Source organism: Selaginella moellendorffii, unplaced genomic scaffold (genome assembly GCF_000143415.4).
Source record: "Selaginella moellendorffii unplaced genomic scaffold, v1.0 SELMOscaffold_36, whole genome shotgun sequence".
Classification (NCBI taxonomy): Eukaryota; Viridiplantae; Streptophyta; class Lycopodiopsida; order Selaginellales; family Selaginellaceae; genus Selaginella; species Selaginella moellendorffii.
Genome location: NW_003314297.1, coordinates 162,078 through 184,090, shown reverse-complemented (window position 1 = coordinate 184,090; position 22,013 = coordinate 162,078). Strand labels below are relative to the sequence as shown.

The following is a 22,013-nucleotide window of genomic DNA, read 5'->3' as shown; positions in this document are numbered from 1 at the left end:
GTGGAAGCCATCGTCGTGGATGGAAGACGTCTCACGGTGAAATCGGCACAGCCAATCACAGCTTCAAGCAATCACGTACAAAAGAGTTTAAGAACGAAAGATGGAAAAGAGCTCCTTACCAGATAGAAGTCCCAAGACTGTGAGGAGTATCACCACCCACAAGAGGGCGCTCTTTTATCCTGGAAAACCACAAAGAAGAAAGAAAGGTTTTTTAGATCGTGGAGGAAGAGAAACTTAAGAAACTCTACTGTCGATCGGGAGCTAGAGGCTCTTCTCCATAACCAGCGGCAATTGGCAACCCTGGAAATTCTTCTCTTTTCTTTAGAAACGCGAGGTGTGATGTGATCCCAGGTGGGAGCATGTTTGCAAGAGCATTCGCAACGTAGCCTAGTCATGCACTTTTTCGCTGACGGAGGAACTAGCTGGCGGAGACGTGGTTCTAGAGGCAGCGGAGCCTCAGCTCTCGACAATGACGCTCGCGGGAGAAGTACTACACTCAGCTGGAAAGGGCATCGAAGGCGTGAGAGTTGAGGGAATCGGTACCAATGTCGCAATCATGAAGGTACCTCCATGATTTTTCTCACACGTTTCTGCAACTACCGGAGCTAAGTATTCCTTCTGTAAACTGTGAGAGGGAGCCACTCAAGGCAGCAATGCTTTGTCCGCTCTTCTCGTAAGATCATTTTCGTTTTCCACTCGTGGCATGAGTCGCTGTGCTATTAATCCATGCGGAGATTGGGTCCGCTATCTTCCACCGCTTCTTCTCCGTGTCATCGTCTTGTACATTCCCTGGCTGCGCTACAGCTCTAAAGGCAAACGGGACCACGAGATCGTCGTCCCACCACCAGCCAAAGCACACTAGTACTGGAGCAACTCACAGCATCGGGTGTGATCCAAGCGGCAAACATCTTCCTCTTGAAGACTCGCGCCTCGGCTCCAGAGTTTCATGGGTGTTGACTCTCGAGTTTTTCTCCACAGGCGGCCGATCAGCGATTCTGGGAGGACTGGCGCTGGTTCTAGCGGTGCTGCCACTCCGCTGGATCGCCCTGTTGGTGTTCTTGGATATGCAAATGACGCGAAGCTCAATGAAAGAGCGGTGGAACAGCATTCCCGTTGTTTCTGTGCGAGTTGCGGACGAGTCGCAGCTCCAAAGACGAAGAACTCTCCAAAAGAGACACAGAAGAAATCCCATTTCCATTTAGCCTAGTATCGGGAATCGAACCAGGTACCTTTAGTTTTTGAAAAAAGTAATAAAGGGGAAGAAGAAGAGATTCGAGCCCGAGATTTGTGCGTGCGCAGTGTTATAGCCGAGGAAGACCCACAGCTTGCATTTTTTTGTTTTTCTAGGGTTTGTGGAGATCAAGGCAATGTCTTGAAATGGCGGCCTCGTTGCGCGTGGCAGATCTTAGGGCGTCTCGAGGAGCGTGGATCCGAAGGCGCTAAGCGCGCCGTCGCTCTCTTTCTGGCGCGGTCGCCTCTTCCTTTGTCATCGGCTACAGTGGGGCGCCATTGACTCTCTCTGCCAGGGGCTAGGTTTTCTCGCGTGATGCTGGAGGGGAGCTGACGCAGTGTGCGGCGGGGGAGCAATGGCGAGCCGGGTCAAGGAGCAAGAGAAGAACGAGAAGATTATCCGGGGCCTCACCAAGCTCGCGGAGAATCGCAAATGCATCAACTGCGGAAGCCTGGTATGTCTCAGATTCCTTGCTACTGCAGGAAATTTTGTCTTGTTGAAGCGGATCTGTGGCTCACGAAGGGTTTCTCGCTGTTTTTCAGGGTCCTCAGTATGTCTGCACGAATTTCTCTGTGTTTGTGTGCACTACTTGCAGCGGGATCCAGTAAGTGTGAATTTCTTTCCCATTCTTTTTCTTCATCCTTGCATTGCTGTGTTTTGCAGCCGGGAATTCACTCACCGGGTAAAGTCTATCTCCATGGCGACTTTCACTCCAGCGGAAGTGTCTGCTTTGCAAGCTGGTGGCAATCAAGTAAGAGAAACTGTTTTAAACAGACACTTGCGCTTATGATGCTTTGTATTTTGCCAGCGTGCACGAGAAACTTATCTCAAGGAGTGGGATTCATCACGCCAGTCTCTGCCAGATACAAGGTTGCAGAGATCTTAATAGCTGTCCTAGTGTTTGATCTGTTTGTTTTTCAGCAACCCAGACAAGCTTCGGGATTTTATCAGAGCTGTGTATGTGGATAAAAGGTTTTCTGGGGACAGAAGAGGACGATTGGTAAGAATGCTTTTTGTCTTTGTGCTGCATTTTTTTAATTTCATTTGTCTCAAACGTATAGAGTGATGGAGAAGATACATTTGACTCTCGCAAACAGCAGCCGGATCGCTCCAGATATGGTCAGAGCCCCTCGTACGATGATCGCAATGACGACCGCCGGTACACTAACAGACCAGTATCTCGTGGTTCAGACCGGGGTTTTGATGACAAGATGAGTCCTGCCAGGTTTGATGAGCGTGATAGATACGAGAAGGGCTACCAGGCTGACAAGGATAGGGACAGGGATAGAGATAGACGGTATGACGAGAAAGACCGGCGTTTTGATGATCGTGATCGACGGTATGAGGACAGAGATAGAAACTATGATGACCGGGATGGTGGGAGGCGCTATGATGATAGAGATCGGCGATATGATAGACGATACGACGAACGAGAGCGGAGATACGATGATCGGAGATACGAAGAACGAGACCGGAGATATGATGAACGAGAGCGTTATGAAGATCAAAGGAGGGGGGATGATAACCGCAGATCATCGGAGGACCTTGACAAACGATTCAATCGACCGCCTAGTTATAGGGGTGGTGAAACTCCTCCTATGCGATCTGTCAGAGACATCTTGGGAGACGACGTGCCGAAACTACGAGTGGAAGATGGTTCTCGCTCGAACGGACGAGCGGAAGACAACACCGAAAGTCCTCATTCCGTCAGCAGCTCACAGGTGATCACTCTTAATTCTGACTCTTGTACTGATTTGTTTTGTTGGTAGCAGGGCGATGGGCGTTTGCGTTCGTTCAAATCTTTGGATGGGATGGGCAATGGAACTCCAAAAGCAGCTGTAGCTGCTCCTCAGCCAGCCATTTCGGAGAGCTTGATAGACTTCAGTGCGGATTCAGAGCCTCCGAAAGCGGCAACAACCACAGCTACAGGGTTTGATCCTTTTGCTGAGCCTCAAAAGCCAAGCACAGCATTTGATCCCTTTGCGACGACTACTGCGGAGCCTCCGAAACAAAATGCACCTTTTGACCCTTTTGCTACGTCTGGGCCTCCGAAATCTAGCCAAAACGTGCCGTTTGATCCCTTTGCTACGTCTCAGCAGCCCGCCCTCGTAACTTCCTCTAGTGATGGATGGGCCTCTTTCGATTTATCTCCTCCTAAAGTCCCCGCAGCACCCCCGACTCCTACAGATTTTTTCCAAGTAATGGACGTCCCAGTCCCGGCACAGGGAAAGTCGACTGGAGGATGGACTAATCCGCCACCAAATGGTTTTCAGAGTTCGCAGCCAGTCCAGAGTTTCCAGCCAGTCCAGCCAGTCCAGAGCTTCCAGCCAGTTCAGAGTTTTGAACCAGTTCAGGTAAGGCAATTTCTCGCGAACAAAGTTTCTAACGGGCTTGTCACCTAGGAAACATGGAGCGCTCAGCCGCCACAACAGCGCCAGCCACAGCCACCTCCACCTCAAGCACCAGTGGTTAATGGATTACAACAACAGCGGCGTGAAATTGCAGAGGTACTTCCAAATATTTCTTGCAACTTTAGCTAGCTATGTTCGTTTGTTTTTCGGCAGGATCTTTTCTTCTCGCCGCAAATGCCTACCTACAATGTAGGAGGAATGCATATGCAGATGAGATATCCCCCACCTCCACAACCTCAACCACACCATTTTGGAGCAGGCATGCCGCCGGTATGCGTATCAAAATTCGGTTTGTGCTCTCGTGTTGATGAATTTGCTCCAGGGAGCCATGCCTTACGCTCAACAACCTGCAAGAACGAAAAGCAATCCGTTTGATCTGCCTGGTGATCCCAGTCAAAGCGTACGTTAAGTTGGCTCTTACTGGCTGTGACAAAGCGGGATTTATCTTACAGTTTCCAAGCATGGCTCCTCTCCAATCTGCTTTACCTGGCTTCAACCAAGGCCCCGTAGGTGCTCCACCACCGCACTGGCAGCAGCCGGGAATGGCTCCTCCTCCGTCACTTCTGCCATCGTTTCCGCCATCTTTCCCTCCATCGATGCAAGGCAAGAGAGAATGGCTAGCTCTTTTTTTCGGGATCTAAGTGTTCTAAATACCTTTGTGTTTAGGTGGTGGAGGATTTCCTCCGCAGCAAATGCCTGGTCATATGATGCCACCACCTCCGTAAGTCGTCTTTCACAAGCTAGAAACTCTCTTATCTCGTTCTTCTCTTTTCAGGCAAGCTCGCGGGGGGTTTGGAAACCCGCAAGGCTTCATGAACGGCGGTGCTTTCCCCGTGCAACCCGCGGCCGGGGGAAATCCATTTGGTTAGAGCGCGACGATCGACGAGCGACGCAAGCAATACATATATAATCAACGAACACATCGGTTAGTGAGTGACTTGGGAGAGAGTGTGAGAGGGAATGAGAGCGCGAGAGAGTGAGCGACGAGTAAGAGAAAGCGTTTGAGAGACTCTCTGCGAGAGGCCATCTCTTTTGTGGAATAACGTGAGAGCTATTTGCTTGTTTATTTCTTCTATGTAGGTGGAGGAAAGAGATTGGAACCAAAGAGAGCTCTCTAGCTCCAAAAATTCCAGTCTGGTTCCTCCATTTACTACCTTTACAAAAGCAACGAAGAAGATTCTATGAAGACGAAAAAGATATCCAGGGGATCTTTATGCATGGCCGCTCTCCACGTGGCATAAATTTCTTTGCAAAATATTCCCAGGGCTATGAGGCGGCACTGCGATCGATCGGTGCGCTCCTCCTCTTCGCGCTCTCGGTGAGTCTCTTGCTCGATCGAGGAAACGTGATCTTAGCGGCTACATTTCCAGCTGAAATCCGCTCGAGGCGCGCGAGAAATGCTATCGCTGCCGCCATCGCTGATTTCTAGCTGGTGGCACGACGCGGCGCAATCCAAGACATGGATCTTTACTGTGCTTGGCGGTGCCTACACCGCGATCTCGCTCTGGGCTCTCGTAAGAAATCTCCAAAAGAAATCTCTCTTCTTGTTTTACTCTGCCTTCTTTAGGTGCAATTGATTCGAATCGAGCGGAGGGTCCCGGAGTATGGATGGACGATCCAGAAGCTCTTCCATTTGCTCAACTTCGTCGTGAATGGAGGTGCGTAGCTTATTCGCTGGCTATCGACTGTTTCATTCACGTACTGTTCTACAGTTCGAGCCATAGTTTTTTATCTGTGGATTCGGGTTTCATCACTTCCACTGGTATGTTCCAAGTTACATCTGACAATGTGTTCTTCATTCTTTGTTTTTTTGTAGGTGGTGCAATCCATCCTTGTCGATCTCCCTGGACTCCTGTTCTTCACAACGTACACGCTCTTGATCTTGTTTTGGGCCGATATATATCACCAGGTGAGCGATGACTGAACAGACGAAGAACTCATTGGGTTTTTGTGTACAAAGGCTAGAAGTATCACCGCGGAACGCTTCCGCACGGTGTTTGTCGCGATTAATGTCTGCGTCTACGTCATTCAGGTGAAGCACTTTGTACTTTTTATGCTTCTTTTCACGTAGTGCTCTGCGCCCTACTGACTTCCAGCTTATTCTGTGGATTGTTTCGCTCTGGATTCCGAAAGTGGCTGAGAAAGTCTTGTCGACAATCCTATTTTCTGGTACTTATTTCCTTTGTGGCTGCTTTGGAAGCACTGTATACGACAATGTTTTTGTTCTTTCCTTTGCAGCTATCTCACTTGCAGCAGCCATTGGGTTTTTGCTCTATGGTGGACGGTGAGTCTAACTCTTATCGACTAAAACAACGTAATGCTCTACTCTGCCGCTTCCAGCCTGTATTGCATGCTTCGAAGGTTTCCAGTGGAGTCCAAGGGGCGCGAAAAGAAAATCCGTGAGGTCGGTATTGGTTGAAAACTTTGGAAACGCTCGTGATTATCTCTCGTTCCAGGTTGGAGCTGTGACAGGAATATGTTCCATCTGCTTCGTCATAAGATCTGTTTTTGTGAGTGAATTTTCTACATGTTTTCTAAGCGTCACTCCAAACCTCCTCTTCAACAGGTTGCGTTCTCGGCTATCAGCAAGAGCAACAGCCTGGATGTCACTGATCATCCCATCCTCAACGCAATCTATTACGGGGTATCTATCTTTTCTCTTCCCTTGCAACTTCTCATTTTTGCTATCTTTTCCTTCTTTGTTTTTTCAGGCTGTAGAAATCTTACCATCGGTTCTTGTTCTTTTCACCCTGCGGAAGTTGCCTCCCAAGCGCCCGCAGCCACTGCTCCACTTCGCACTCGACGCTGGATCGCCATAGCTTCTTCCTTTGGCGACAATTTGTGAGTATAGTTTTTCTAGATTACTTTGTTATATACAAGAGGCGCAACTGTAGATCTATTGATCTCCTTCCAGATCGAACTAGAAGAAGTCGAAGTGATGGTGACGAAGTAGGCAGTAGACACAGACGAGCTGCTGGGATATGTAAACGAACACGGCCATGGAGATGCTCATCAGAAGAACATCGGTCAGGTCCCCTTTCTTCCGGGTGGAGAAGAGGAATTTGCTCAGCTCGGACAGCTTGGTGGCGATCATCGGCTTGAGGTGTTGGAGTGGTGGAGAATTTGGTGCCGGATCTCGCTTCTCAGCGGCAGCGCTGGTTGGGATCTCGTCGCATTTGCTACTTTCCTTACCAATGGAAGATACCTGAGCGGAGATTTGCCTGGGAAGAGCTAGATTCGTTCTGGAGCTCCCGAAAGCTTGGAACCTGTGGAGAGTAATCGAGGAGATCATGGAGGGAAGCTCAGCGCAGACGAGCGAGGCCATTCCAATTCGACTTCTTTCTCGCGAGGAAAAGTGAGAATGGAAAGTGACGAGTGCCAAGCAAACAGAGATAGCGTGTCGTGTCACAGTGTAAAGTGATGATATCTAAAGTTTAGGGTTTCAAAGTAAAAGGTAGACTAACCCACGTGGCAATAACGAATATCCTAACGCACAAATTAAAGTTTTCTAGGGTTCATGCTTGACTATGGAGAAAGCGAAGCTATGGTGGGTGCGATCCAACTGATACGCAGGGATGGGTTCGAGCCAGCATGAGAGGCTCAAGCGGAATCTTTATTCCACTTCGGGTATGCATCTCTTGTCCGCCGAGAGCAGCGATTTGTCGATCCCGATGGAAATGCAGCGGCAAATCCTTCACAGGCCGTGTCCAGCGGCTCTCAACTTCCACTCCACAATCGCTTGGCTGCGCAGGGATTCCATTCCCAGGAGGACCAGCTCCAGTCCAGGTATTCTCCACAATCAGCTCGAATTTGGAGGTCCCCGTCTCCTTCCCTCCACGGATTCGCTACCAGCAACCTCTCTGCCGGTACCGGCGAACGCATTTGCGCCACCGCCAGCGAGCGAAGAAGCGGCTGTCCTCCGGATCCAGGCTCTCTACAGGGGATCCAGGGTTAGAAGGTCGGCCATAGCCAATAAGAAATGTGTGGTGAAAGTACAAGCAACGTACAGGATGTGGAGGGATCGAAGTAGCTACAGAAGGATGCAAAGAGCCGCCGGGAGGATCCAGCAGAGTTTCCGGGCTTGGAGAGAGCGGAGGCTGGAAGCTCTGGAGCAAATGCTGCTGTTGGAAAGGAGATCAGCTCTCGTGATCCAGGCACACGCTCGCGGGCTTCTCGTCCGGCGTTGGAGGAGAGAACTGGAACAGGAGAAACGAGTTCAGGCTGCTGCTGCTACTGCGATTCAAGCCTTCTACCGAGGGTGGCAAACAAGGAGAAAAATGGAACAGGAGAAACGAGCTCAGGCTGCTGCTGCTACTGCGATTCAAGCCTTCTACCGAGGGTGGCAAACAAGGAGAAAAATGGAACAGGAGAAACGAGTTCAGGCTGCTGCTGCTACTGCGATTCAAACCTTCTACCGAGGGTGGCAAACAAGGAGAAAAATGGAACAGGAGAAACGAGCTCAGGCTGCTGCTGCTACTGCGATTCAAGCCTTCTACCGAGGGTGGCAAACAAGGAGAAAAATGGAACAGGAGAAACGAGCTCAGGCTGCTGTTGCTACTGCGATTCAAGCCTTCTACCGCGGTTTGCAAACAAGGAGAAAAATGGAACAGGAGAAACGAGTTCAGGCTGCTGCTGCTACTGCGATTCAAGCCTTCTACCGAGGGTGGCAAACAAGGAGAAAATTGGAACAGGAGAAACGAGCTCATGCTGCTGGTGCTGCTACGATTCAAGCGTTCTACAGAGGTTTGCAAACAAGGAGGCGGTACCTTTTGGCGAAGAGCAGCGCAGGGAGGATCCAGGCGGCGTACAGGACGTGGAGATTGTCTCTAAAAAGAGAAATGGCTGCCAACGTTATTCAAAGGTTCGTAAGGAGACGCAAAGAAGCCATCTCTCGGCCGGAGCCCATGGGAGCCACTACAGAAGATTGGAACACTGTCAGAGTGGAGCACTTGGATCAGTGCCTGGACACTTGCCTTGCGGCGTTAAACCCTCCTCTTCCGCTAGAGCGGCGGCCAAGCTCGTCTCCAGACCACACGGTAACTCTCAATTCTCATTCTCTTCCAGAGCTCACTGGATCGATCACACGACAGCACCAGAGCCTCAACGAGAAGAGACTCCAGCAAGTCGCCAGAGTTTTTCTACTGCAGCACCACATTGCTCTTCAGCAACAACGCGCAAAGAACGCACCACCATTCCCTCCAAACCGGAGCCATCTACAGAACTCTCAAAACCACTACAGGAACTCCCACGTAAACACGAACGCCAGCAACACAACCACAATCTCGAAGAACAGGATCGGAGATGGAGACGTGGTTTTGGATGTACACTACCTCCTCGAGGAAGTACGTAAGCTCGGTGCCTCCTCCGGCTCGGTTGTGTACATGCAAAACGATGACTCCACCTTGTTCGGCTCTGCCAACCATGAAATCATCGACTTTAAACGAATGAACGCTTTGCTGGTGGTGTTCGTCGCTGTGGTTGTCTACACAAGGAGCATCTGCCAGGAAGTTTTTGTCTGGGCAAAGCAGTCTACGAAGAAGTAGACCACAAAGCTCTCACCTGGAACAAGCTCGACAGTAACACACAAACTTTAGGATCCAGAGACTGGAAATCTAAACACTACAAGTTACATACACCAATACAAATTGTTTGTAGTCTAGGACAAGTGAGGTGCCTCTTTCTAAACTACGCGTGTGACCACCAAGAGAACCTACAACATGAGAAAGATGAGAAGAGATCCTCGGTGTTCTTACCACGAAGAGAACCATCTAGCGCTGAACACTTCAATTTCCTCGTTAAAATCCCATGCCATCATCCGAAGGTTGTTGTGCATTGACTAACTCATACCTTACGTTGCATTTTGATCGTGACTCCGGTCATGACTTCAATGAAGATTGTAACCGTGGCTTCAGGAGCAGCATCCGCATCCTCATGTGCTGCGAAGGCTTCCCCATTGCGTAGAATTTGTCAGAATGGAGAAGCTTGGCAACACTGATTCACGTACCAATACGCACGACTAAATAAAACTCTCCTGATGTGAGATGAAACCTTATCATCAACTAAACAGGCATGGCTGTTAACGATTTCTGCTCTGAATCTGCTAGAGAGATGTAACACACTGAAGAACATTGCCTCTCACTGTGAAAAGAAGAAGAAATAAAAGAAACTACTATATGTGAATTCACTTGTACATTTGCAAAGGTGTAATGAGGGGCTGGGAATACAGGCAGCTGAGAAATCGGCAGAGCTATTGCTGATGCTGCTGCTGCCAATTTCAACTGCGCCGCACAGTGGCCCAGTTGCAGCCTCGCTTCAGTTTCAACCATATGATTCGCTCATGATTCGTCAGATCTGCCTGAGACAACACCCCATCCCTGGAGCTTCAGAATCGAGATTTGGAGCAGGGTATATAGTCTGCTAATCGGTTTTTACTTTGGAGCCCGAGGCTGATTAGAAACGTCGTAATAAGTAGAGAAATCTAGGAATCCAGATGTGCTCCTGAAACAACGAGATTTACTAGCATATCAATTGGCTGCCACTTTGAATCTTCTTGTTTCTGGGCTTAAAATCAAACCACACGCCACAGGTTGATTCTTATTTACTTAATACCGTCACATTGAAACAACCACATATCAATAGCCATGGCTTTACCATGGCAGTCCCTTAATCTCCTGCTTGTCCTCATCATCAAGCTGGACGTAGACCTTTCCAGTGTTCTTCACAACCAGAACGTATTCATCATTCTGCTCAAGGATTTCTCCCTTGACATCAACTGGTTCCTCCTCATCGTCCTGGTACTTCTCGAGCTGGCCTGTGGGTGACAGTTGGAGGTAGAAAGTACCTTTCTTGTCATTTGATCCTTTCGGCTGGACCTGAACTGTGCCGCCGTCATTGGTGATCACCATGTAATGCTGTGCGTTCTGACTGCTAATGGATAGATTTGAATACATCTTGTAGTTCTCATGCAGCTTCGACCTTGCGGTGAGCAATATCTCACCAATGTCTTTGTGTGAACCTTCCATTATGACACAGATACAAGTGCTATTGGATACACGCAGCTAGAAACTTTCACAACTACACTGGCAAGCTTGAGTTTGGGGGCTGATATATATACTCTAGCTCATAGAATATTCTAGCATGGTGTGAACATGCCAAGTTGCTCTAGTGGACTGGAAACACTTCATAATATTGAAATCATGTCGAATCACAGCATTAAAGTAATTAATGCTGACTTTAGTTTAGATCATGCTTAACCTGTAATAACAAAAAACAAAGTATCCATTGCATGCATTCATGCAGGCTTCTTGATGGGCACCACAATCGTATAGATAAAATGACATGAATGACTAACTCAACGTTGAGCCGGCAGGCGACCAGGAGGCACGAGCCATCCCGAGCATATTCCTGTCCCTCAAATTAAGTTTGCAAAAATAAGAAATCGCTAGCACGGAATTAATTTCAACACAAGTTTGCATCCATTTCTATTTCTTCGATGGTGGCAGCAGCACAGCAATTGCTCTGGTTTCTGTTTGTTCTTTGCTCAAGTCCTGGACCTTTTGGTTGAATTTGGATCCGTAGAAAAAATCCTTGAAAGCAGCGATTAACTGAGCTGGAAATTCTCTTTCAAGAATCCAGATGAAGTGTTTTTATTTGGTTGAAGATGCTGATTATGCTCTTTCTCAAGCATCTGCAACTCAGGTGTATGTTAGGACCACTATCCTACTTAAACCCAGTCTATTGGGAATACTGGTGTTTGCAAAAACACAATATTGAAATCGATCTTGTACATTTAAGCTTGACAACCGACTAGAAGGTTAGCGATGGTCCACAATTCTCTCTCTGACAACTCCCAATAATTCGTTCAAAGATTTGAACGCATGTGAGGAGCTGCTCATCACGAAGTTTCTAGTTTTGGATGCATGACATATTGCTACTTTCGTCGATTTTCTTGTCTTGATTAAGTAAGATTGATCCCTTAACAAGGAACTCCGAACTTTCAGTTCCCTTCAGATAAATGGTGACGGTGGAGATGGTGCTGATTCTGTTGCTCGTACATGCCCGCCATGGAGATCGGCGGACCACCATAGTACTGATTCTTCGCCTGGAATTGGAAGCTCTCGGACAGGTCCCTTGACCAGCAATTGGGAAGATGATCAGTGACAGGAAAGCTCTTTTTCTTTTCATTATGAACTATTTAAACATGCAACACAAGTGAAAAGAGCTAGGATCGTGAGCCCTCACCTTTCTCGAGCAGAACCACAATGTTCTTGCTTGGATAGCCAGTTTCATTCACCTCCAAATCGTCTCCTGGCATCAGAGGACGGTATCCGTCTTCTGTCAAGTAAGAACACTTCCAGCCCTCGCAATCTGGTACAATTTCTCTTTGTTGGACACCTGCTTGTAGCGGCGAACATCGTCGAGATCCTCGATGTTCTTACGACAGAAGAGGACCGTATACCCATAGTTATGGCCCATCAGCCGCCCTCCTTCAGTCGTCGCGAACACTTCATGCCCTCCTTTGCTGAAATCCACGTAGTTGATTGGCTGATCAACACATCATGACAGTGAGCATAAAAAAGAAAGAAAACAAACAAGAGACAAGATCTTCAGATTGCAATCTCTGCAGAACTTCTCTATCACGTCGCCAAAATGTTCGTCATTGTCCGGTCGATCTACAAAGCGACAGCCATTCGAGGAACCCTCTTATACCTTGATAAAGGTATAAAGTGTATTGTATGGACACCCTAATTGACGCAGCATTTAGAGAGATGTAGTAAATGAGGATAAACGTAGCTAGAGATTTTAGTATGGTCCCATGCCCGCTGCGGTGATCAAAACATCTATCCATCGTGACGTACCTGTACATGCAAAACGATGACTCCACGCTTTGCTGGTGCCAGGAAGTTTTCGCAGTTTATCAAAAGCTCTCACCCGGACGAAGCTCGACAGTAACGCACAACCCTTGACACCGAGAATGAGCTAGTGGCAAGGACCCAAGAGAGATTGGGAGTCCAAGCACCACACGGAATCTACAAGCTCCATACACGACACGAGGGAGAAGCCTTAACTTATTCAATGAAGAATATATATTGATACTCTCAGCCAGACCATGCCAATGGCTGCTGGACATTGACACCCGGCGGGAGAGAGAGAAAAAAAGAGAGAGATACCAAAAACGAGAGAGCCTTCTCCTCATCTCATCTCACCACAACCCACATGAAACCAAGGAAGAGAAGCAAGAGAAACAGGAGTAGAACCAAAGCAGAGAAAACTCTCCAAAAGAACCAGGCACAAAATGCGAAGAGGGAAGAAGAAGAGGAAGAATTCTTAGAGACTATGGCCGACCTCGCGCCTCATCCTGCGAGCTCGTCCTCCTTGTGCGTCTCGATCACCACATCGCTGGTCGGGTATGCCACGCAAGTGAGAACGTAGCCCCCGGCCTTCTGATCGTCGTCCAGGAACGATCCATCCGACTGGTCCACAGTGCCGGAGACGATCTTGCCCACGCAGCTGCAGCATGCGCCGGCGCGGCACGAGTAGGGCACGTCGATCCCGGCCTCCTCCGCGGCATCCAGAACGTAAGTGTCATCCGGGACCTCTAGAACCTCCTCGCCCTTGGGGGTCTTCAATGTGACCTTGTAAGTCGCCATGGCCACTATCCGGGAGGTGGAGAGCGAGGATTTCAGGCCAAACCTGTGGAAGGCGCCGCGGCCACTGCCGCTGCTGATGCTCGCGGCCTTGGAGAATCCATTGCTGGAGCTCCTGGTGGATCTGATTGCTGGCGCTGCCGTCACCGCCACCGCCGCCGCGCAAGGAATTGCCGCTGCCGCTACCGCCGCCATGGGATCGCGAGCGCCTGGGCGAGAGGATCGATCGACGAGGGCGGTGGAGCGCTTGGAATATATTGGCGAAACCCACTGGGGTTTTTCTACACCCACGCTCGGTCACCCTACAAAATGGAGGTGATTGGCCCACATGCGTCCCCACAAATGCGAGCCAACGGGAGAATGCCACGTGCAAAAGTCGCGGCCGCGTCAGCCGCTGACGTGGCGCTAGTCGGCCCACGGCTTGAGTAGCGATTCCACCGTCATTCGTCTCGCAGCGCTGAGCATCTTGATGAAGAATCGCGCGCCGTCGAGTTTATACTCGTCCAGAGGATTCATGTGGCCAAAGCCTGTGATTTGGACCTGTGAGAGACATGGAAAGCTCGTGTGAGAAAAACGAAAAGCTCTCTCTCAAGCGAAATCAAAATCGTGAGAAAAAAGAGTTTACAGACTTACGGCGGATGAAAGCCTGCTCATGTTGGCGAGATGCATTCTCCAGAAGTAGTCCAGAGCACTGATCGCCACAGATCTCTGTGCAAAACGCTAAGCTGGTTTGATCGCTTACGCTAGATAACTTACCTCGACTTGGTTGGCGTCCTCCCGGAATTCCTGGATGCTTTCGAGCTTTCTCTGGTACTCGGCGATGAGTATATCACCAACGTATCTCCGGAAAGAATCTAGTTCCTGGCAGTGTCTCCCGCTCCTGAAAGTAAAGATGGTGCTTAAGATGATGGGAAAATGTGTAGCAACTCACGGCAAAAAGTCATCTCGTTTCCATCGGCTCAAGGACGCTGCTTTCATGGGGCTGTCACCCGCATCCAAGCCCGTTGGAGGCAAGCCTGGGAGTTCTTTCATGAGCCGGGAGGTGGACAGGGCCGACACGATCGTTTCTTTCGTTACATTAGAGAGCAGATCTGAACAAGACTTTGGGTTAGAGAGCGAAAGATACGATCGTTTAACGTACGTGAACCGCGAGGGAATGCGAAGGTGACAGAAGCGAAGTCGTCAAACTCGTCCAGAAAGCCTTCGAGGTTCCAGTTTCTCGGTGGCTGGAAAGTGTGGTTGCTACAGTCTCTCACCAGAAAACTGAAAATGTTATTTACCTTTGTGGGATCGACGTGGTTTAGCACCATCTCGTCAGCAACACCCTGGATATATCTACTCGACATGTCATATAGGCATTCCAAAGATTAGCTCAGAATTTTCTTACTGGTAGAACAGTTGTTGGCACGAGTCAAACGTCCCCATAACAAAGGCCTCTCGGAGCTTGAAAACGTGACTCCTGTGCACCTGATGTTCCACCCGAAAGGGCGGCGGTCAGCAAACGCATACAGCCATAGTTGTTACCAAACGATCTTTACCTCCAAAACTGCGTCATATTCTACCATGTGTCTCCTGACTCCCGAGAAATACTTCTCAACGCTTGTTTGAATAGACAACACCTTGAACGCGTAATTAAGAATTGGCGTGCTTTCGCGCACTGAAAAAGTCATACCTGATGTCTTGTTATGCCGGAGCCAACATCCACATCTTCAACGCCTACTGCTTTCATCAGCTTATACGCTAGTTCACCACCATACTTTTGTAGCATATCATCCTCAAAGCTAGAAAAACAAAACAGCCGTCAGTCTTTGAGAATCGAGATATGATTCTTTGTACCTTATCATGAATCTAGTAGAGCCTGGATCCCCTTGCCTTCCAGCTCTGCCCCGCAACTAGAAAACAGAATAAAATGTTGGCGGGACGTAGAAACATAAAACGTCTTACTTGATTGTCAATCCGACGCGACTCATGCAAAGCTGTACCGATGACATGAAGGCCACCCAATCGTTTCACCTCGTTTCCTTCTAGCAAACAGTAAGCTCGGCAGTCTCGTAGAACAGAAAGACAAGCCAGAGCTATACTGGGGCCAAGTGAAAGCGTCTCTGCACCGCTTCCGCTCGCAAGATCGATTAGCCGATCTTCGTCCTCGAAACGAGCATTATTGAATACGTAGAGTAGCTTGTCCTTCGCCTCACGATAACTAAAGACTTCACCACCACTTCCACACACAACTTTTGCTGAAACAAAAAGCACTTACGTCATTGAAAGGCCAGCTCGAGAAGAGTTACCTGCAGCGCAAGCCCTGAATATTCTGCTAAAAGAAACACCACTAAGCTTTATAGTCGATAACCCCTGATCAAGTAATATAAAGAACTTCTTAGTGGAGGTGCAAGGTGAGATCACAAACCTTTTGCGAAAGTGGAGCTCCATCTGTTTCAACATCCGGAGAATCAGAAGCCATAAAAGGGAGTATTCTCCGCTGAAGGATCTCTTTGGCAAGCATCTAAAAGACAAATGATGCTGGAGTAAATTGCCAATATGCGACTCAAATACCTCAGGATTCCCACCGAGTATAATATCCGTTCCACGCCCCGCCATGTTTGTGGCGATCGTTATTGCGCTTTTCCTCCCAGCTTGAGCAACTATCTCGGCTTCTCTAGCCGCGTACTGTAAAACAGTGAGTTCAATGCGCAGCAACCGCACGAAACACAAACCTTTGCACGAGCGTTTAGAACATTGTGGGGAATATTGTGTTCATGTAGTAACGCTGAAAGAAGTTCCGATTCTTCTACGCTGCAAGAAACAAGTTCTGCCATGTAGAAAACGAATTGTGAATTTTACCTCGTCGTTCCTACTAGAACAGGACGACCTTGAGCATGCATTATTTCGATTTCTTCCCGTACTCTTCTCCATTTTCCACGAGCAGTCTTACAACACAAGCCATGTCATGATAAACCCGTCATGTGAAATTTACACACCGGGAAAATATGTAAAGGCAAGTCCACGCGTATGTTGGGTAGATTTGTAGGTACTTCAACAACAGGCATGTTGAAGAGTTTCAGAAATTCCTTTTCCTGCGGAATAGTTCAGAAAAACGAAGCCAATTTGAGCAACATATAAAACCTCAGTCTTGGCAGTGCCCGTCATCCCTGAAACCTTGGAGTAAAGCTTGAAGTACGATTGATACGTCATATGAGCAGACATAACAGTTTCCGGCTGTCAAGAAGTAGAAAATCAGGGGAAAATGGACATACATTAGGATCGTACATTTATTTTCACGCCTTCTTTTGCCTCGACAGCTTGATGAATTCCATCAGACCAGCGTCTATTAGTAGCCACGCGACCAGTAAACTGCAAATCGAAAGGTTAGAATGAAGGAATTTGTTTTTCTCTTTTGACGAAGCTAACCTCGTCGACAATCTGCACTTTCCCGTCCCTAACGATGTAATCTACATCACGAAAGTAACACTCTTTGGCCTTCAAAGCCGTCACGACAAACCTGGAACGCATAATAAAGTTGTGTTAGATACAACCGTTAATTCACTACAGACCGTGCCCAGGGATCCTTTCCATCCCACAGATTTTCAATGCCGAGAGCAAGTTCAGCCATAGCGACACCCTCCTCAGTAAGTTCCACAGTTTTCTGCTTTTGCTGAACGGTATAATGCTGCAAACATGAGGGAAAAAAGAATTGAAACCAAAACGCAATTGTCGAGGAAAAAAACTTACGCGATCCACGATAAGAAAATCGGCAACTTCAGCTGCAACAGGATACCGGGAAGCATTTTTGGAAGACTGTCATAAAACATTCCTCCAGTGTATTCAATGGAGATACTTTTTAAGCGAGTACCTCTGAGCTGAGTAAAAAAGGATTTCTTCCCTCGTCAATCAGCACCGAGTCTATCTCATCCACAACAGCAAAGTGCAAAGGACGCGGCCTAGGGAATGACATCATTAGCATGCTGAAAATTTAAGCACTAACACGCACCAGCGCATAACCATTTCTTCCTTTGTCGAACAGGTGTGATCCCGCAAGTAGTCAAAAATGAATTCCTAAAAAACCAGACCTCTAGAGTTTTGAAATAAATCCATAGCCCAACTTACCGAATTATTGCCGTAGGTAATATCACATGCATATGCTGCTTTTCTTTCCTCCGGCTCAAGCGAGCTCTATAGGAAAGACTAATCTCAACAAAGAAAAGACAATTCAGGTAAGCCAGAATTACCTTCACAAGGCCAACAGAAAGCCCCAAGAACTTGTAAATTTGGCCCATCCATTCCGCGTCTCGTTGAGCTAGATAATCGTTGACAGTTATCACTAGGACGAAAAAGCTGAAGTGAGTCCCAACATTATAATCGCTAAGAATTTGAAGTCATACCATGGACGCCCTCGCCTGTTAGAGCATTGAGATAGGCTGCATCAAGGCAAGGAACAAGTTAAAAAAAACAGCTCTTCGAACAGGAAAGAACCTGCTAGAGTGGAGACCAAAGTTTTCCCTTCTCCAGTCTTCATTTCCGCAATACTTCCATCGTGGAGAACTGCGCCACCTACAATCTAGCCAACATGAACTCTTGGAATCCAAAACCCACCACCAAAGACTTAAGTTTCTACCTGGACGTCAAAATGCCGCATATTGAGCTGCCTTCGCCCAGCTTCACGTACAACAGCAAATGCCTCTACACTGAAAGCTATCAGTCCTCCACAATGAAATGGAAGAGGGAAATATCTCACCAGATTGAATGTCATTCAAGCTCTCCCCAGCTGCGAGTCGCCGTCGAAAGTAGTCCGTCTTTGCTCTTAGCTGCAGGAAAAAAAGAAAATTCTTGAGAAAGAGAAGTGAAAGGATCGCCACACCTGTTTGTCCGATAACGCTTTCATCTCGGGTTCCAGCTTGTTGACATCCGCGACAAGATTGTAATAGTCGCCAACAATCCAGTGATTCAAGCTAAGCTTCTCTTGAAGAAATCTTCCCACTTTCTCCTGGAAATTCTCTAATTCATCACTACTTCGCTATCCATAGATTCCCTTACCTGGATTCTGGCAGCACTGCTCGTAAATTTCTCCGCATTCTTGGATTGCTCCTCGATGACGAGAGCGCCGGCATTCACGCAGCACACCCTTGGAAAGAACACTTGAGCTCTTGGCCGAGGAGCCGGCAGCTGGGACGAACGGCGGTCGGGAAGATTCCGGATTGCGCAGCAGCGCTCCGCATTGATCATCATTGGCGCTCAGGGCACTGCGAAGAACCCTAAAAATTTATTGTCAGATACATTTTTATATTTCTCGGTCCAAAGCTCTTATCACTGCTGGCTCAAGAAGAAAATCGGCACAGGCTGGTGAATTTGCCAAGAGCCCCGCTTGAGAGTCGACGATCCAGCTCAAACTTTGGCTAAAATGTATCATCATCCAAGCCTAGCTTCTTGGAGAAAAAAAGGTTTTTCTTGCAAGACAAAAGAAATTTTGCATCTTCATTCTGAGAAAACAAGAACAAGAAAGAAGAAAGACACATCTCTGGCTTGATTTCTCTCTTTCTTGTCAGTGATGGGCGTCGCCGTGGTGCTCCTTGGGGCCCCGGATCTTGTCCCACACGAACTCGCCGACGCAGAAGGCGGCAAAGGCGACGGCGGCGGTGCCCAATCCTGGCGCCATGTGTTTGGCGGTCACCTGGAGCTTGGGATCGCGGCGCCACCAATCGATCCGCCGGAAGAACTCGCCAGTGTGCCCCAAATACTCCTCGCCCATGGCTCCTGAGAAGTAAGCCTAAGCCCTAAGACGTCGTTTTATTAACTTTGAAATGAGATATATAGATAGATATATTAGGAAAATTTATTATGCTCTATGATTATTTTGCTCTATAGAGAAAAATATTTTCTTATAAATAAAACCTCACAAGCTTGAAAATCAAAATTTCATAATTATTAAATTGCAATTTCTTTTTTAGAGATCTTAAAATAAAATGTTGAAAGAAAATTCTTAATTAATATAATACACATTTTACATTTTTGCACTCATATCAAGATTATAACATAGTTACTTATATTAAAAATGAATTTTTATATTTATAAATATATATTAAATATGCCCCTTGTCTTATGCATATACCACTATACCATCTAGGAAAGAACCAAATTTTTACAATAAGTCTAACTTTGTTAAATTATTTTCAATATACTAAATATGTTGAAGGGACTTGTAGTAAATTTTATATATATATATACATTTAAAATAAAATTTCACTATGTAATTTTAGTATTTTATAAAATATAATAATAGAATTTAAATTGTAAATAAAACACTTATATTACACAGTTTACAATAAAAATGAGGTTGATTTAATGATTTCAAATTCATTGAATTATATTTTTATCATCAATAAAAAGCATTAGAAATATAAAAGTGGTGATGATAACTTTATACATAGGAAATTTAAATTTCTAAAAATAAATAATAAAATATAAATATTTATTTTGTTATATATTAGTATTAAATTTAGATTTGGATGCACATTCATTAAAAATAATACTTTGATTTGGTATTTTAACTTTAGATGCCAAATGAATTTATGACATTTTGATTAAAGTAATTTTGTTTTAATAAATTTTATTATTTATACTGATAATTGTATTAATCTACTTCTGAGCTCTTGTGAATTCAGTTGAATATCAAAGAAATACTATTTGTACCATTTATTTACAAAGTTAACTTTTATAGTGATTCCATAGTAGTTAAAATTTATCATATTTAATTTTATTATGTATAAATAGCTTATTTAAAATTTTATATTAATCAACTTATACTAAAATAATAAACAATTAAATATTTCTAAGAGCTTAAAATTTTTATAAACTATTGAAAAAAATGAATAAAAAAGCAATTGACTTTCTAACTTAAAATTTTTTTAAAAAGGTAAAAAGATTTGTCTTGAACTTTGGTAATAAGTATAACCAGTTACTGAAAATGGTAAATATATTTATATAAATTCATATTTAATATTTATAAATTAAATAAAAAATACAAAATCTACAACATAAAAAATTAATTTTTTATTATTACAAATTAATTTCTTTAATGTATTGTTGAATCCTGGTCAAAAAATATAAGAGGAAAAGGCCCTGGTGGAAGGAAGACGAGGAAAGCTATGACCGCATCCTACATTGGATGGATGGAAAAGATACCTCGACCGATCGATTCGCAGCAGCAGCGGTGGCGGCAGGAACAGAGCGCTCGCCCGCGGTGGCGCATTTTCGCGCCGATTTTGGACAGAAGGAAAAGAATTTCTTCCCGGAAGGGCCGAATGCATGATACCACGCAAATTCTATGCCCGGGGAAAGAAATACTAAGAAACGAGCATAGCTTCTTCGAGGCCTCACTTCACTCAAATGGCGAATTCACCACCGGCGCTGCTCGCTGGATTGCTCCTCGTCGCAGCCTGTTTCCTCATCGTCGTGCTCCTCCTCACAACCTTGCAGGACACCACGATCGATCATCCGTCTCGATCTCTATCAAAATCGTCCAAGCATGACGCAGCAGCAGCAGACCGTCCAGCTCCCCTGATCATAGCCTCGGCACACTCCGACCTCTACTCGAGGATGCGGATGCTCAAGTCCCTCAAGCAAGCACCACCCGAGCCGCTCAAGTTCCTCCTGGTCACCGCCGATCAGCCGACTTCGTGCAAGACCAGGCAAGGCTCGCACCTCCTCATGATGTCGCTCAAGAACAAGGTAGACTACTGCAACTTACACCAGTGCAAGGTGTGGTACAGCCTCGAGTCGTGGCAGCCGGGCTTCACTGGAACCTGGGCTCGCTATCCGCTGCTCAAGAGGCTCATGCTCGTCAACTCCCACGTCGAGTGGTTCATGTGGATGGACTCGGACGCGCTCTTCACCGATATGTCGTTCGTGATCCCGCTGGAAACTTACGAGAGCTGGAACAAGGACATGATCATTCCTGGATACTGGGAAAAGGTACGTAGATTCAAACGCAAGAGAAAGCAGTGATCATCTGATCTTACAGGTTTATGGTGACGATCCGGACTGGCTGGGCCTCAATGCCGGGATCTTCCTCATCAGAAACACCGAGTGGTCTCGCAACTTCCTGGACAAGTGGATGAGCTTCCGGCCGGATTCACCGCAGCGCAGGCACCATCTCACGGAGATCTTGAACAGGGAGTTCAGGACGCGTCCGAGGAACTGGCCCGCGGACGATCAGAGCGCGCTGGCGTATCTCCTAAGACGAAACAAGACGGAGCACGAGAGGAGGACGTACTTGGAGGCCGGGTACGCTCTCCACGGCTTCTGGGAGGTGATCGTCGACGGCTTCGAGGAGATGGCGGCCAGAGGCAACGTGGGCGATCGCCAAAAGTGGCCATTCGTCACGCACTTCTGCGGCTGCAAGCTCTGCACCGGGGAGTACGCGACGTCGCAGTCGGCGCGGTGCGTGGAGAGCTTCAGGCGAGCGTATAACTTTGGCGATAACCAGGTGCTGGCTCTCGCTGGAATGGCGCATCCGGACTTGTCCAGCCTCGAGGTGGTGGAGTCGTCTGCTTTGTTGTAGTGTGTGATCAAATGAAGATGTTTTAGCAAACCAGCTACCTCAGGATCCTGCATGACACCCTCAATCCTCCAAGAGACAAAAAAAAAGCAGACTCACAGGTGGCCTCGCAACATCCCAGCACAGCCATCTCAAGCTCTTGAACCAAGACAAAATCGAGCTGAGCACGAATC

The 22,013-nt window shown here is 47.0% G+C and overlaps 6 protein-coding genes across 9 annotated transcripts; 4 read left to right on the top strand and 2 right to left on the bottom strand.

The window, feature by feature from the left end:
• Positions 1-1,309: 1,309 nt before the first annotated feature.
• On the top strand, positions 1,310-4,792 carry LOC112349182 (probable ADP-ribosylation factor GTPase-activating protein AGD14). The gene is made up of 13 exons (XM_024683091.1): positions 1,310-1,685; positions 1,774-1,835; positions 1,895-1,982; positions 2,040-2,101; positions 2,153-2,231; positions 2,293-2,952; positions 3,004-3,585; positions 3,634-3,738; positions 3,796-3,912; positions 3,965-4,042; positions 4,095-4,245; positions 4,309-4,363; positions 4,418-4,792. Exons 1-13 carry the CDS (start codon positions 1,587-1,589, stop codon positions 4,509-4,511), a joined length of 2,232 nt encoding a protein of 743 aa, XP_024538859.1. The 5' UTR covers positions 1,310-1,586; the 3' UTR covers positions 4,512-4,792.
• Positions 4,793-4,840: 48 nt separating this feature from the next.
• Positions 4,841-6,870, top strand: LOC9653130 (tobamovirus multiplication protein 1). Of its 3 annotated transcripts, XM_002978108.2 has the most exons (12): positions 4,841-4,960; positions 5,013-5,156; positions 5,210-5,300; positions 5,355-5,404; positions 5,459-5,551; positions 5,603-5,674; positions 5,739-5,811; positions 5,881-5,926; positions 5,983-6,046; positions 6,099-6,152; positions 6,209-6,286; positions 6,354-6,870. In XM_002978108.2, the coding sequence occupies exons 1-12, from the start codon at positions 4,856-4,858 to the stop codon at positions 6,459-6,461; spliced, it is 978 nt and encodes a 325-aa protein (XP_002978154.2). In that variant the 5' UTR covers positions 4,841-4,855; the 3' UTR covers positions 6,462-6,870. The 3 variants fall into 3 exon arrangements, with proteins under 3 accessions (XP_002978154.2, XP_024538862.1, XP_024538861.1); XM_024683094.1 differs by having other exon boundaries at positions 6,209-6,870; XM_024683093.1 differs by having other exon boundaries at positions 6,099-6,870.
• A 298-nt stretch (positions 6,871-7,168) lies between these two features.
• On the top strand, positions 7,169-9,307 carry LOC9657816. The gene is made up of 2 exons (XM_002978107.2): positions 7,169-8,678; positions 8,733-9,307. Exons 1-2 carry the CDS (start codon positions 7,218-7,220, stop codon positions 9,183-9,185), a joined length of 1,914 nt encoding a protein of 637 aa, XP_002978153.1. The 5' UTR covers positions 7,169-7,217; the 3' UTR covers positions 9,186-9,307.
• A 3,394-nt stretch (positions 9,308-12,701) lies between these two features.
• LOC9657814 (ferredoxin) lies at positions 12,702-13,647 on the bottom strand. The gene has a single exon (XM_024683074.1). The coding sequence runs from the start codon at positions 13,482-13,484 to the stop codon at positions 12,996-12,998; it is 489 nt and encodes a 162-aa protein (XP_024538842.1). The 5' UTR covers positions 13,485-13,647; the 3' UTR covers positions 12,702-12,995.
• On the bottom strand, positions 13,529-19,068 carry LOC9653129 (protein translocase subunit SECA2, chloroplastic). Of its 2 annotated transcripts, XM_002977935.2 has the most exons (32): positions 18,321-19,068; positions 18,145-18,270; positions 18,022-18,091; positions 17,902-17,966; positions 17,760-17,844; positions 17,669-17,704; positions 17,516-17,607; positions 17,394-17,459; positions 17,278-17,342; positions 17,140-17,227; positions 17,019-17,084; positions 16,841-16,956; positions 16,698-16,788; positions 16,557-16,640; positions 16,413-16,505; positions 16,268-16,363; positions 16,131-16,216; positions 16,004-16,082; positions 15,843-15,956; positions 15,697-15,792; positions 15,578-15,641; positions 15,234-15,526; positions 15,126-15,181; positions 14,962-15,070; positions 14,828-14,908; positions 14,677-14,756; positions 14,570-14,624; positions 14,431-14,515; positions 14,221-14,380; positions 14,046-14,169; positions 13,923-13,997; positions 13,529-13,829 (listed from the first exon to the last, which is right to left on the bottom strand). In XM_002977935.2, exons 1-32 carry the CDS (start codon positions 18,510-18,512, stop codon positions 13,695-13,697), a joined length of 3,123 nt encoding a protein of 1,040 aa, XP_002977981.2. In that variant the 5' UTR covers positions 18,513-19,068; the 3' UTR covers positions 13,529-13,694. The 2 variants fall into 2 exon arrangements, with proteins under 2 accessions (XP_002977981.2, XP_024538841.1); XM_024683073.1 differs by lacking the exons at positions 18,145-18,270; positions 18,321-19,068 and having other exon boundaries at positions 17,760-17,837; positions 18,022-18,065.
• Positions 19,069-20,669: 1,601 nt separating this feature from the next.
• On the top strand, positions 20,670-21,843 carry LOC9657813 (xyloglucan 6-xylosyltransferase 1). Its single transcript, XM_002978106.1, has 2 exons — positions 20,670-21,254; positions 21,304-21,843. Exons 1-2 carry the CDS (start codon positions 20,670-20,672, stop codon positions 21,841-21,843), a joined length of 1,125 nt encoding a protein of 374 aa, XP_002978152.1.
• The last annotated feature ends 170 nt before the right edge of the window (positions 21,844-22,013 follow it).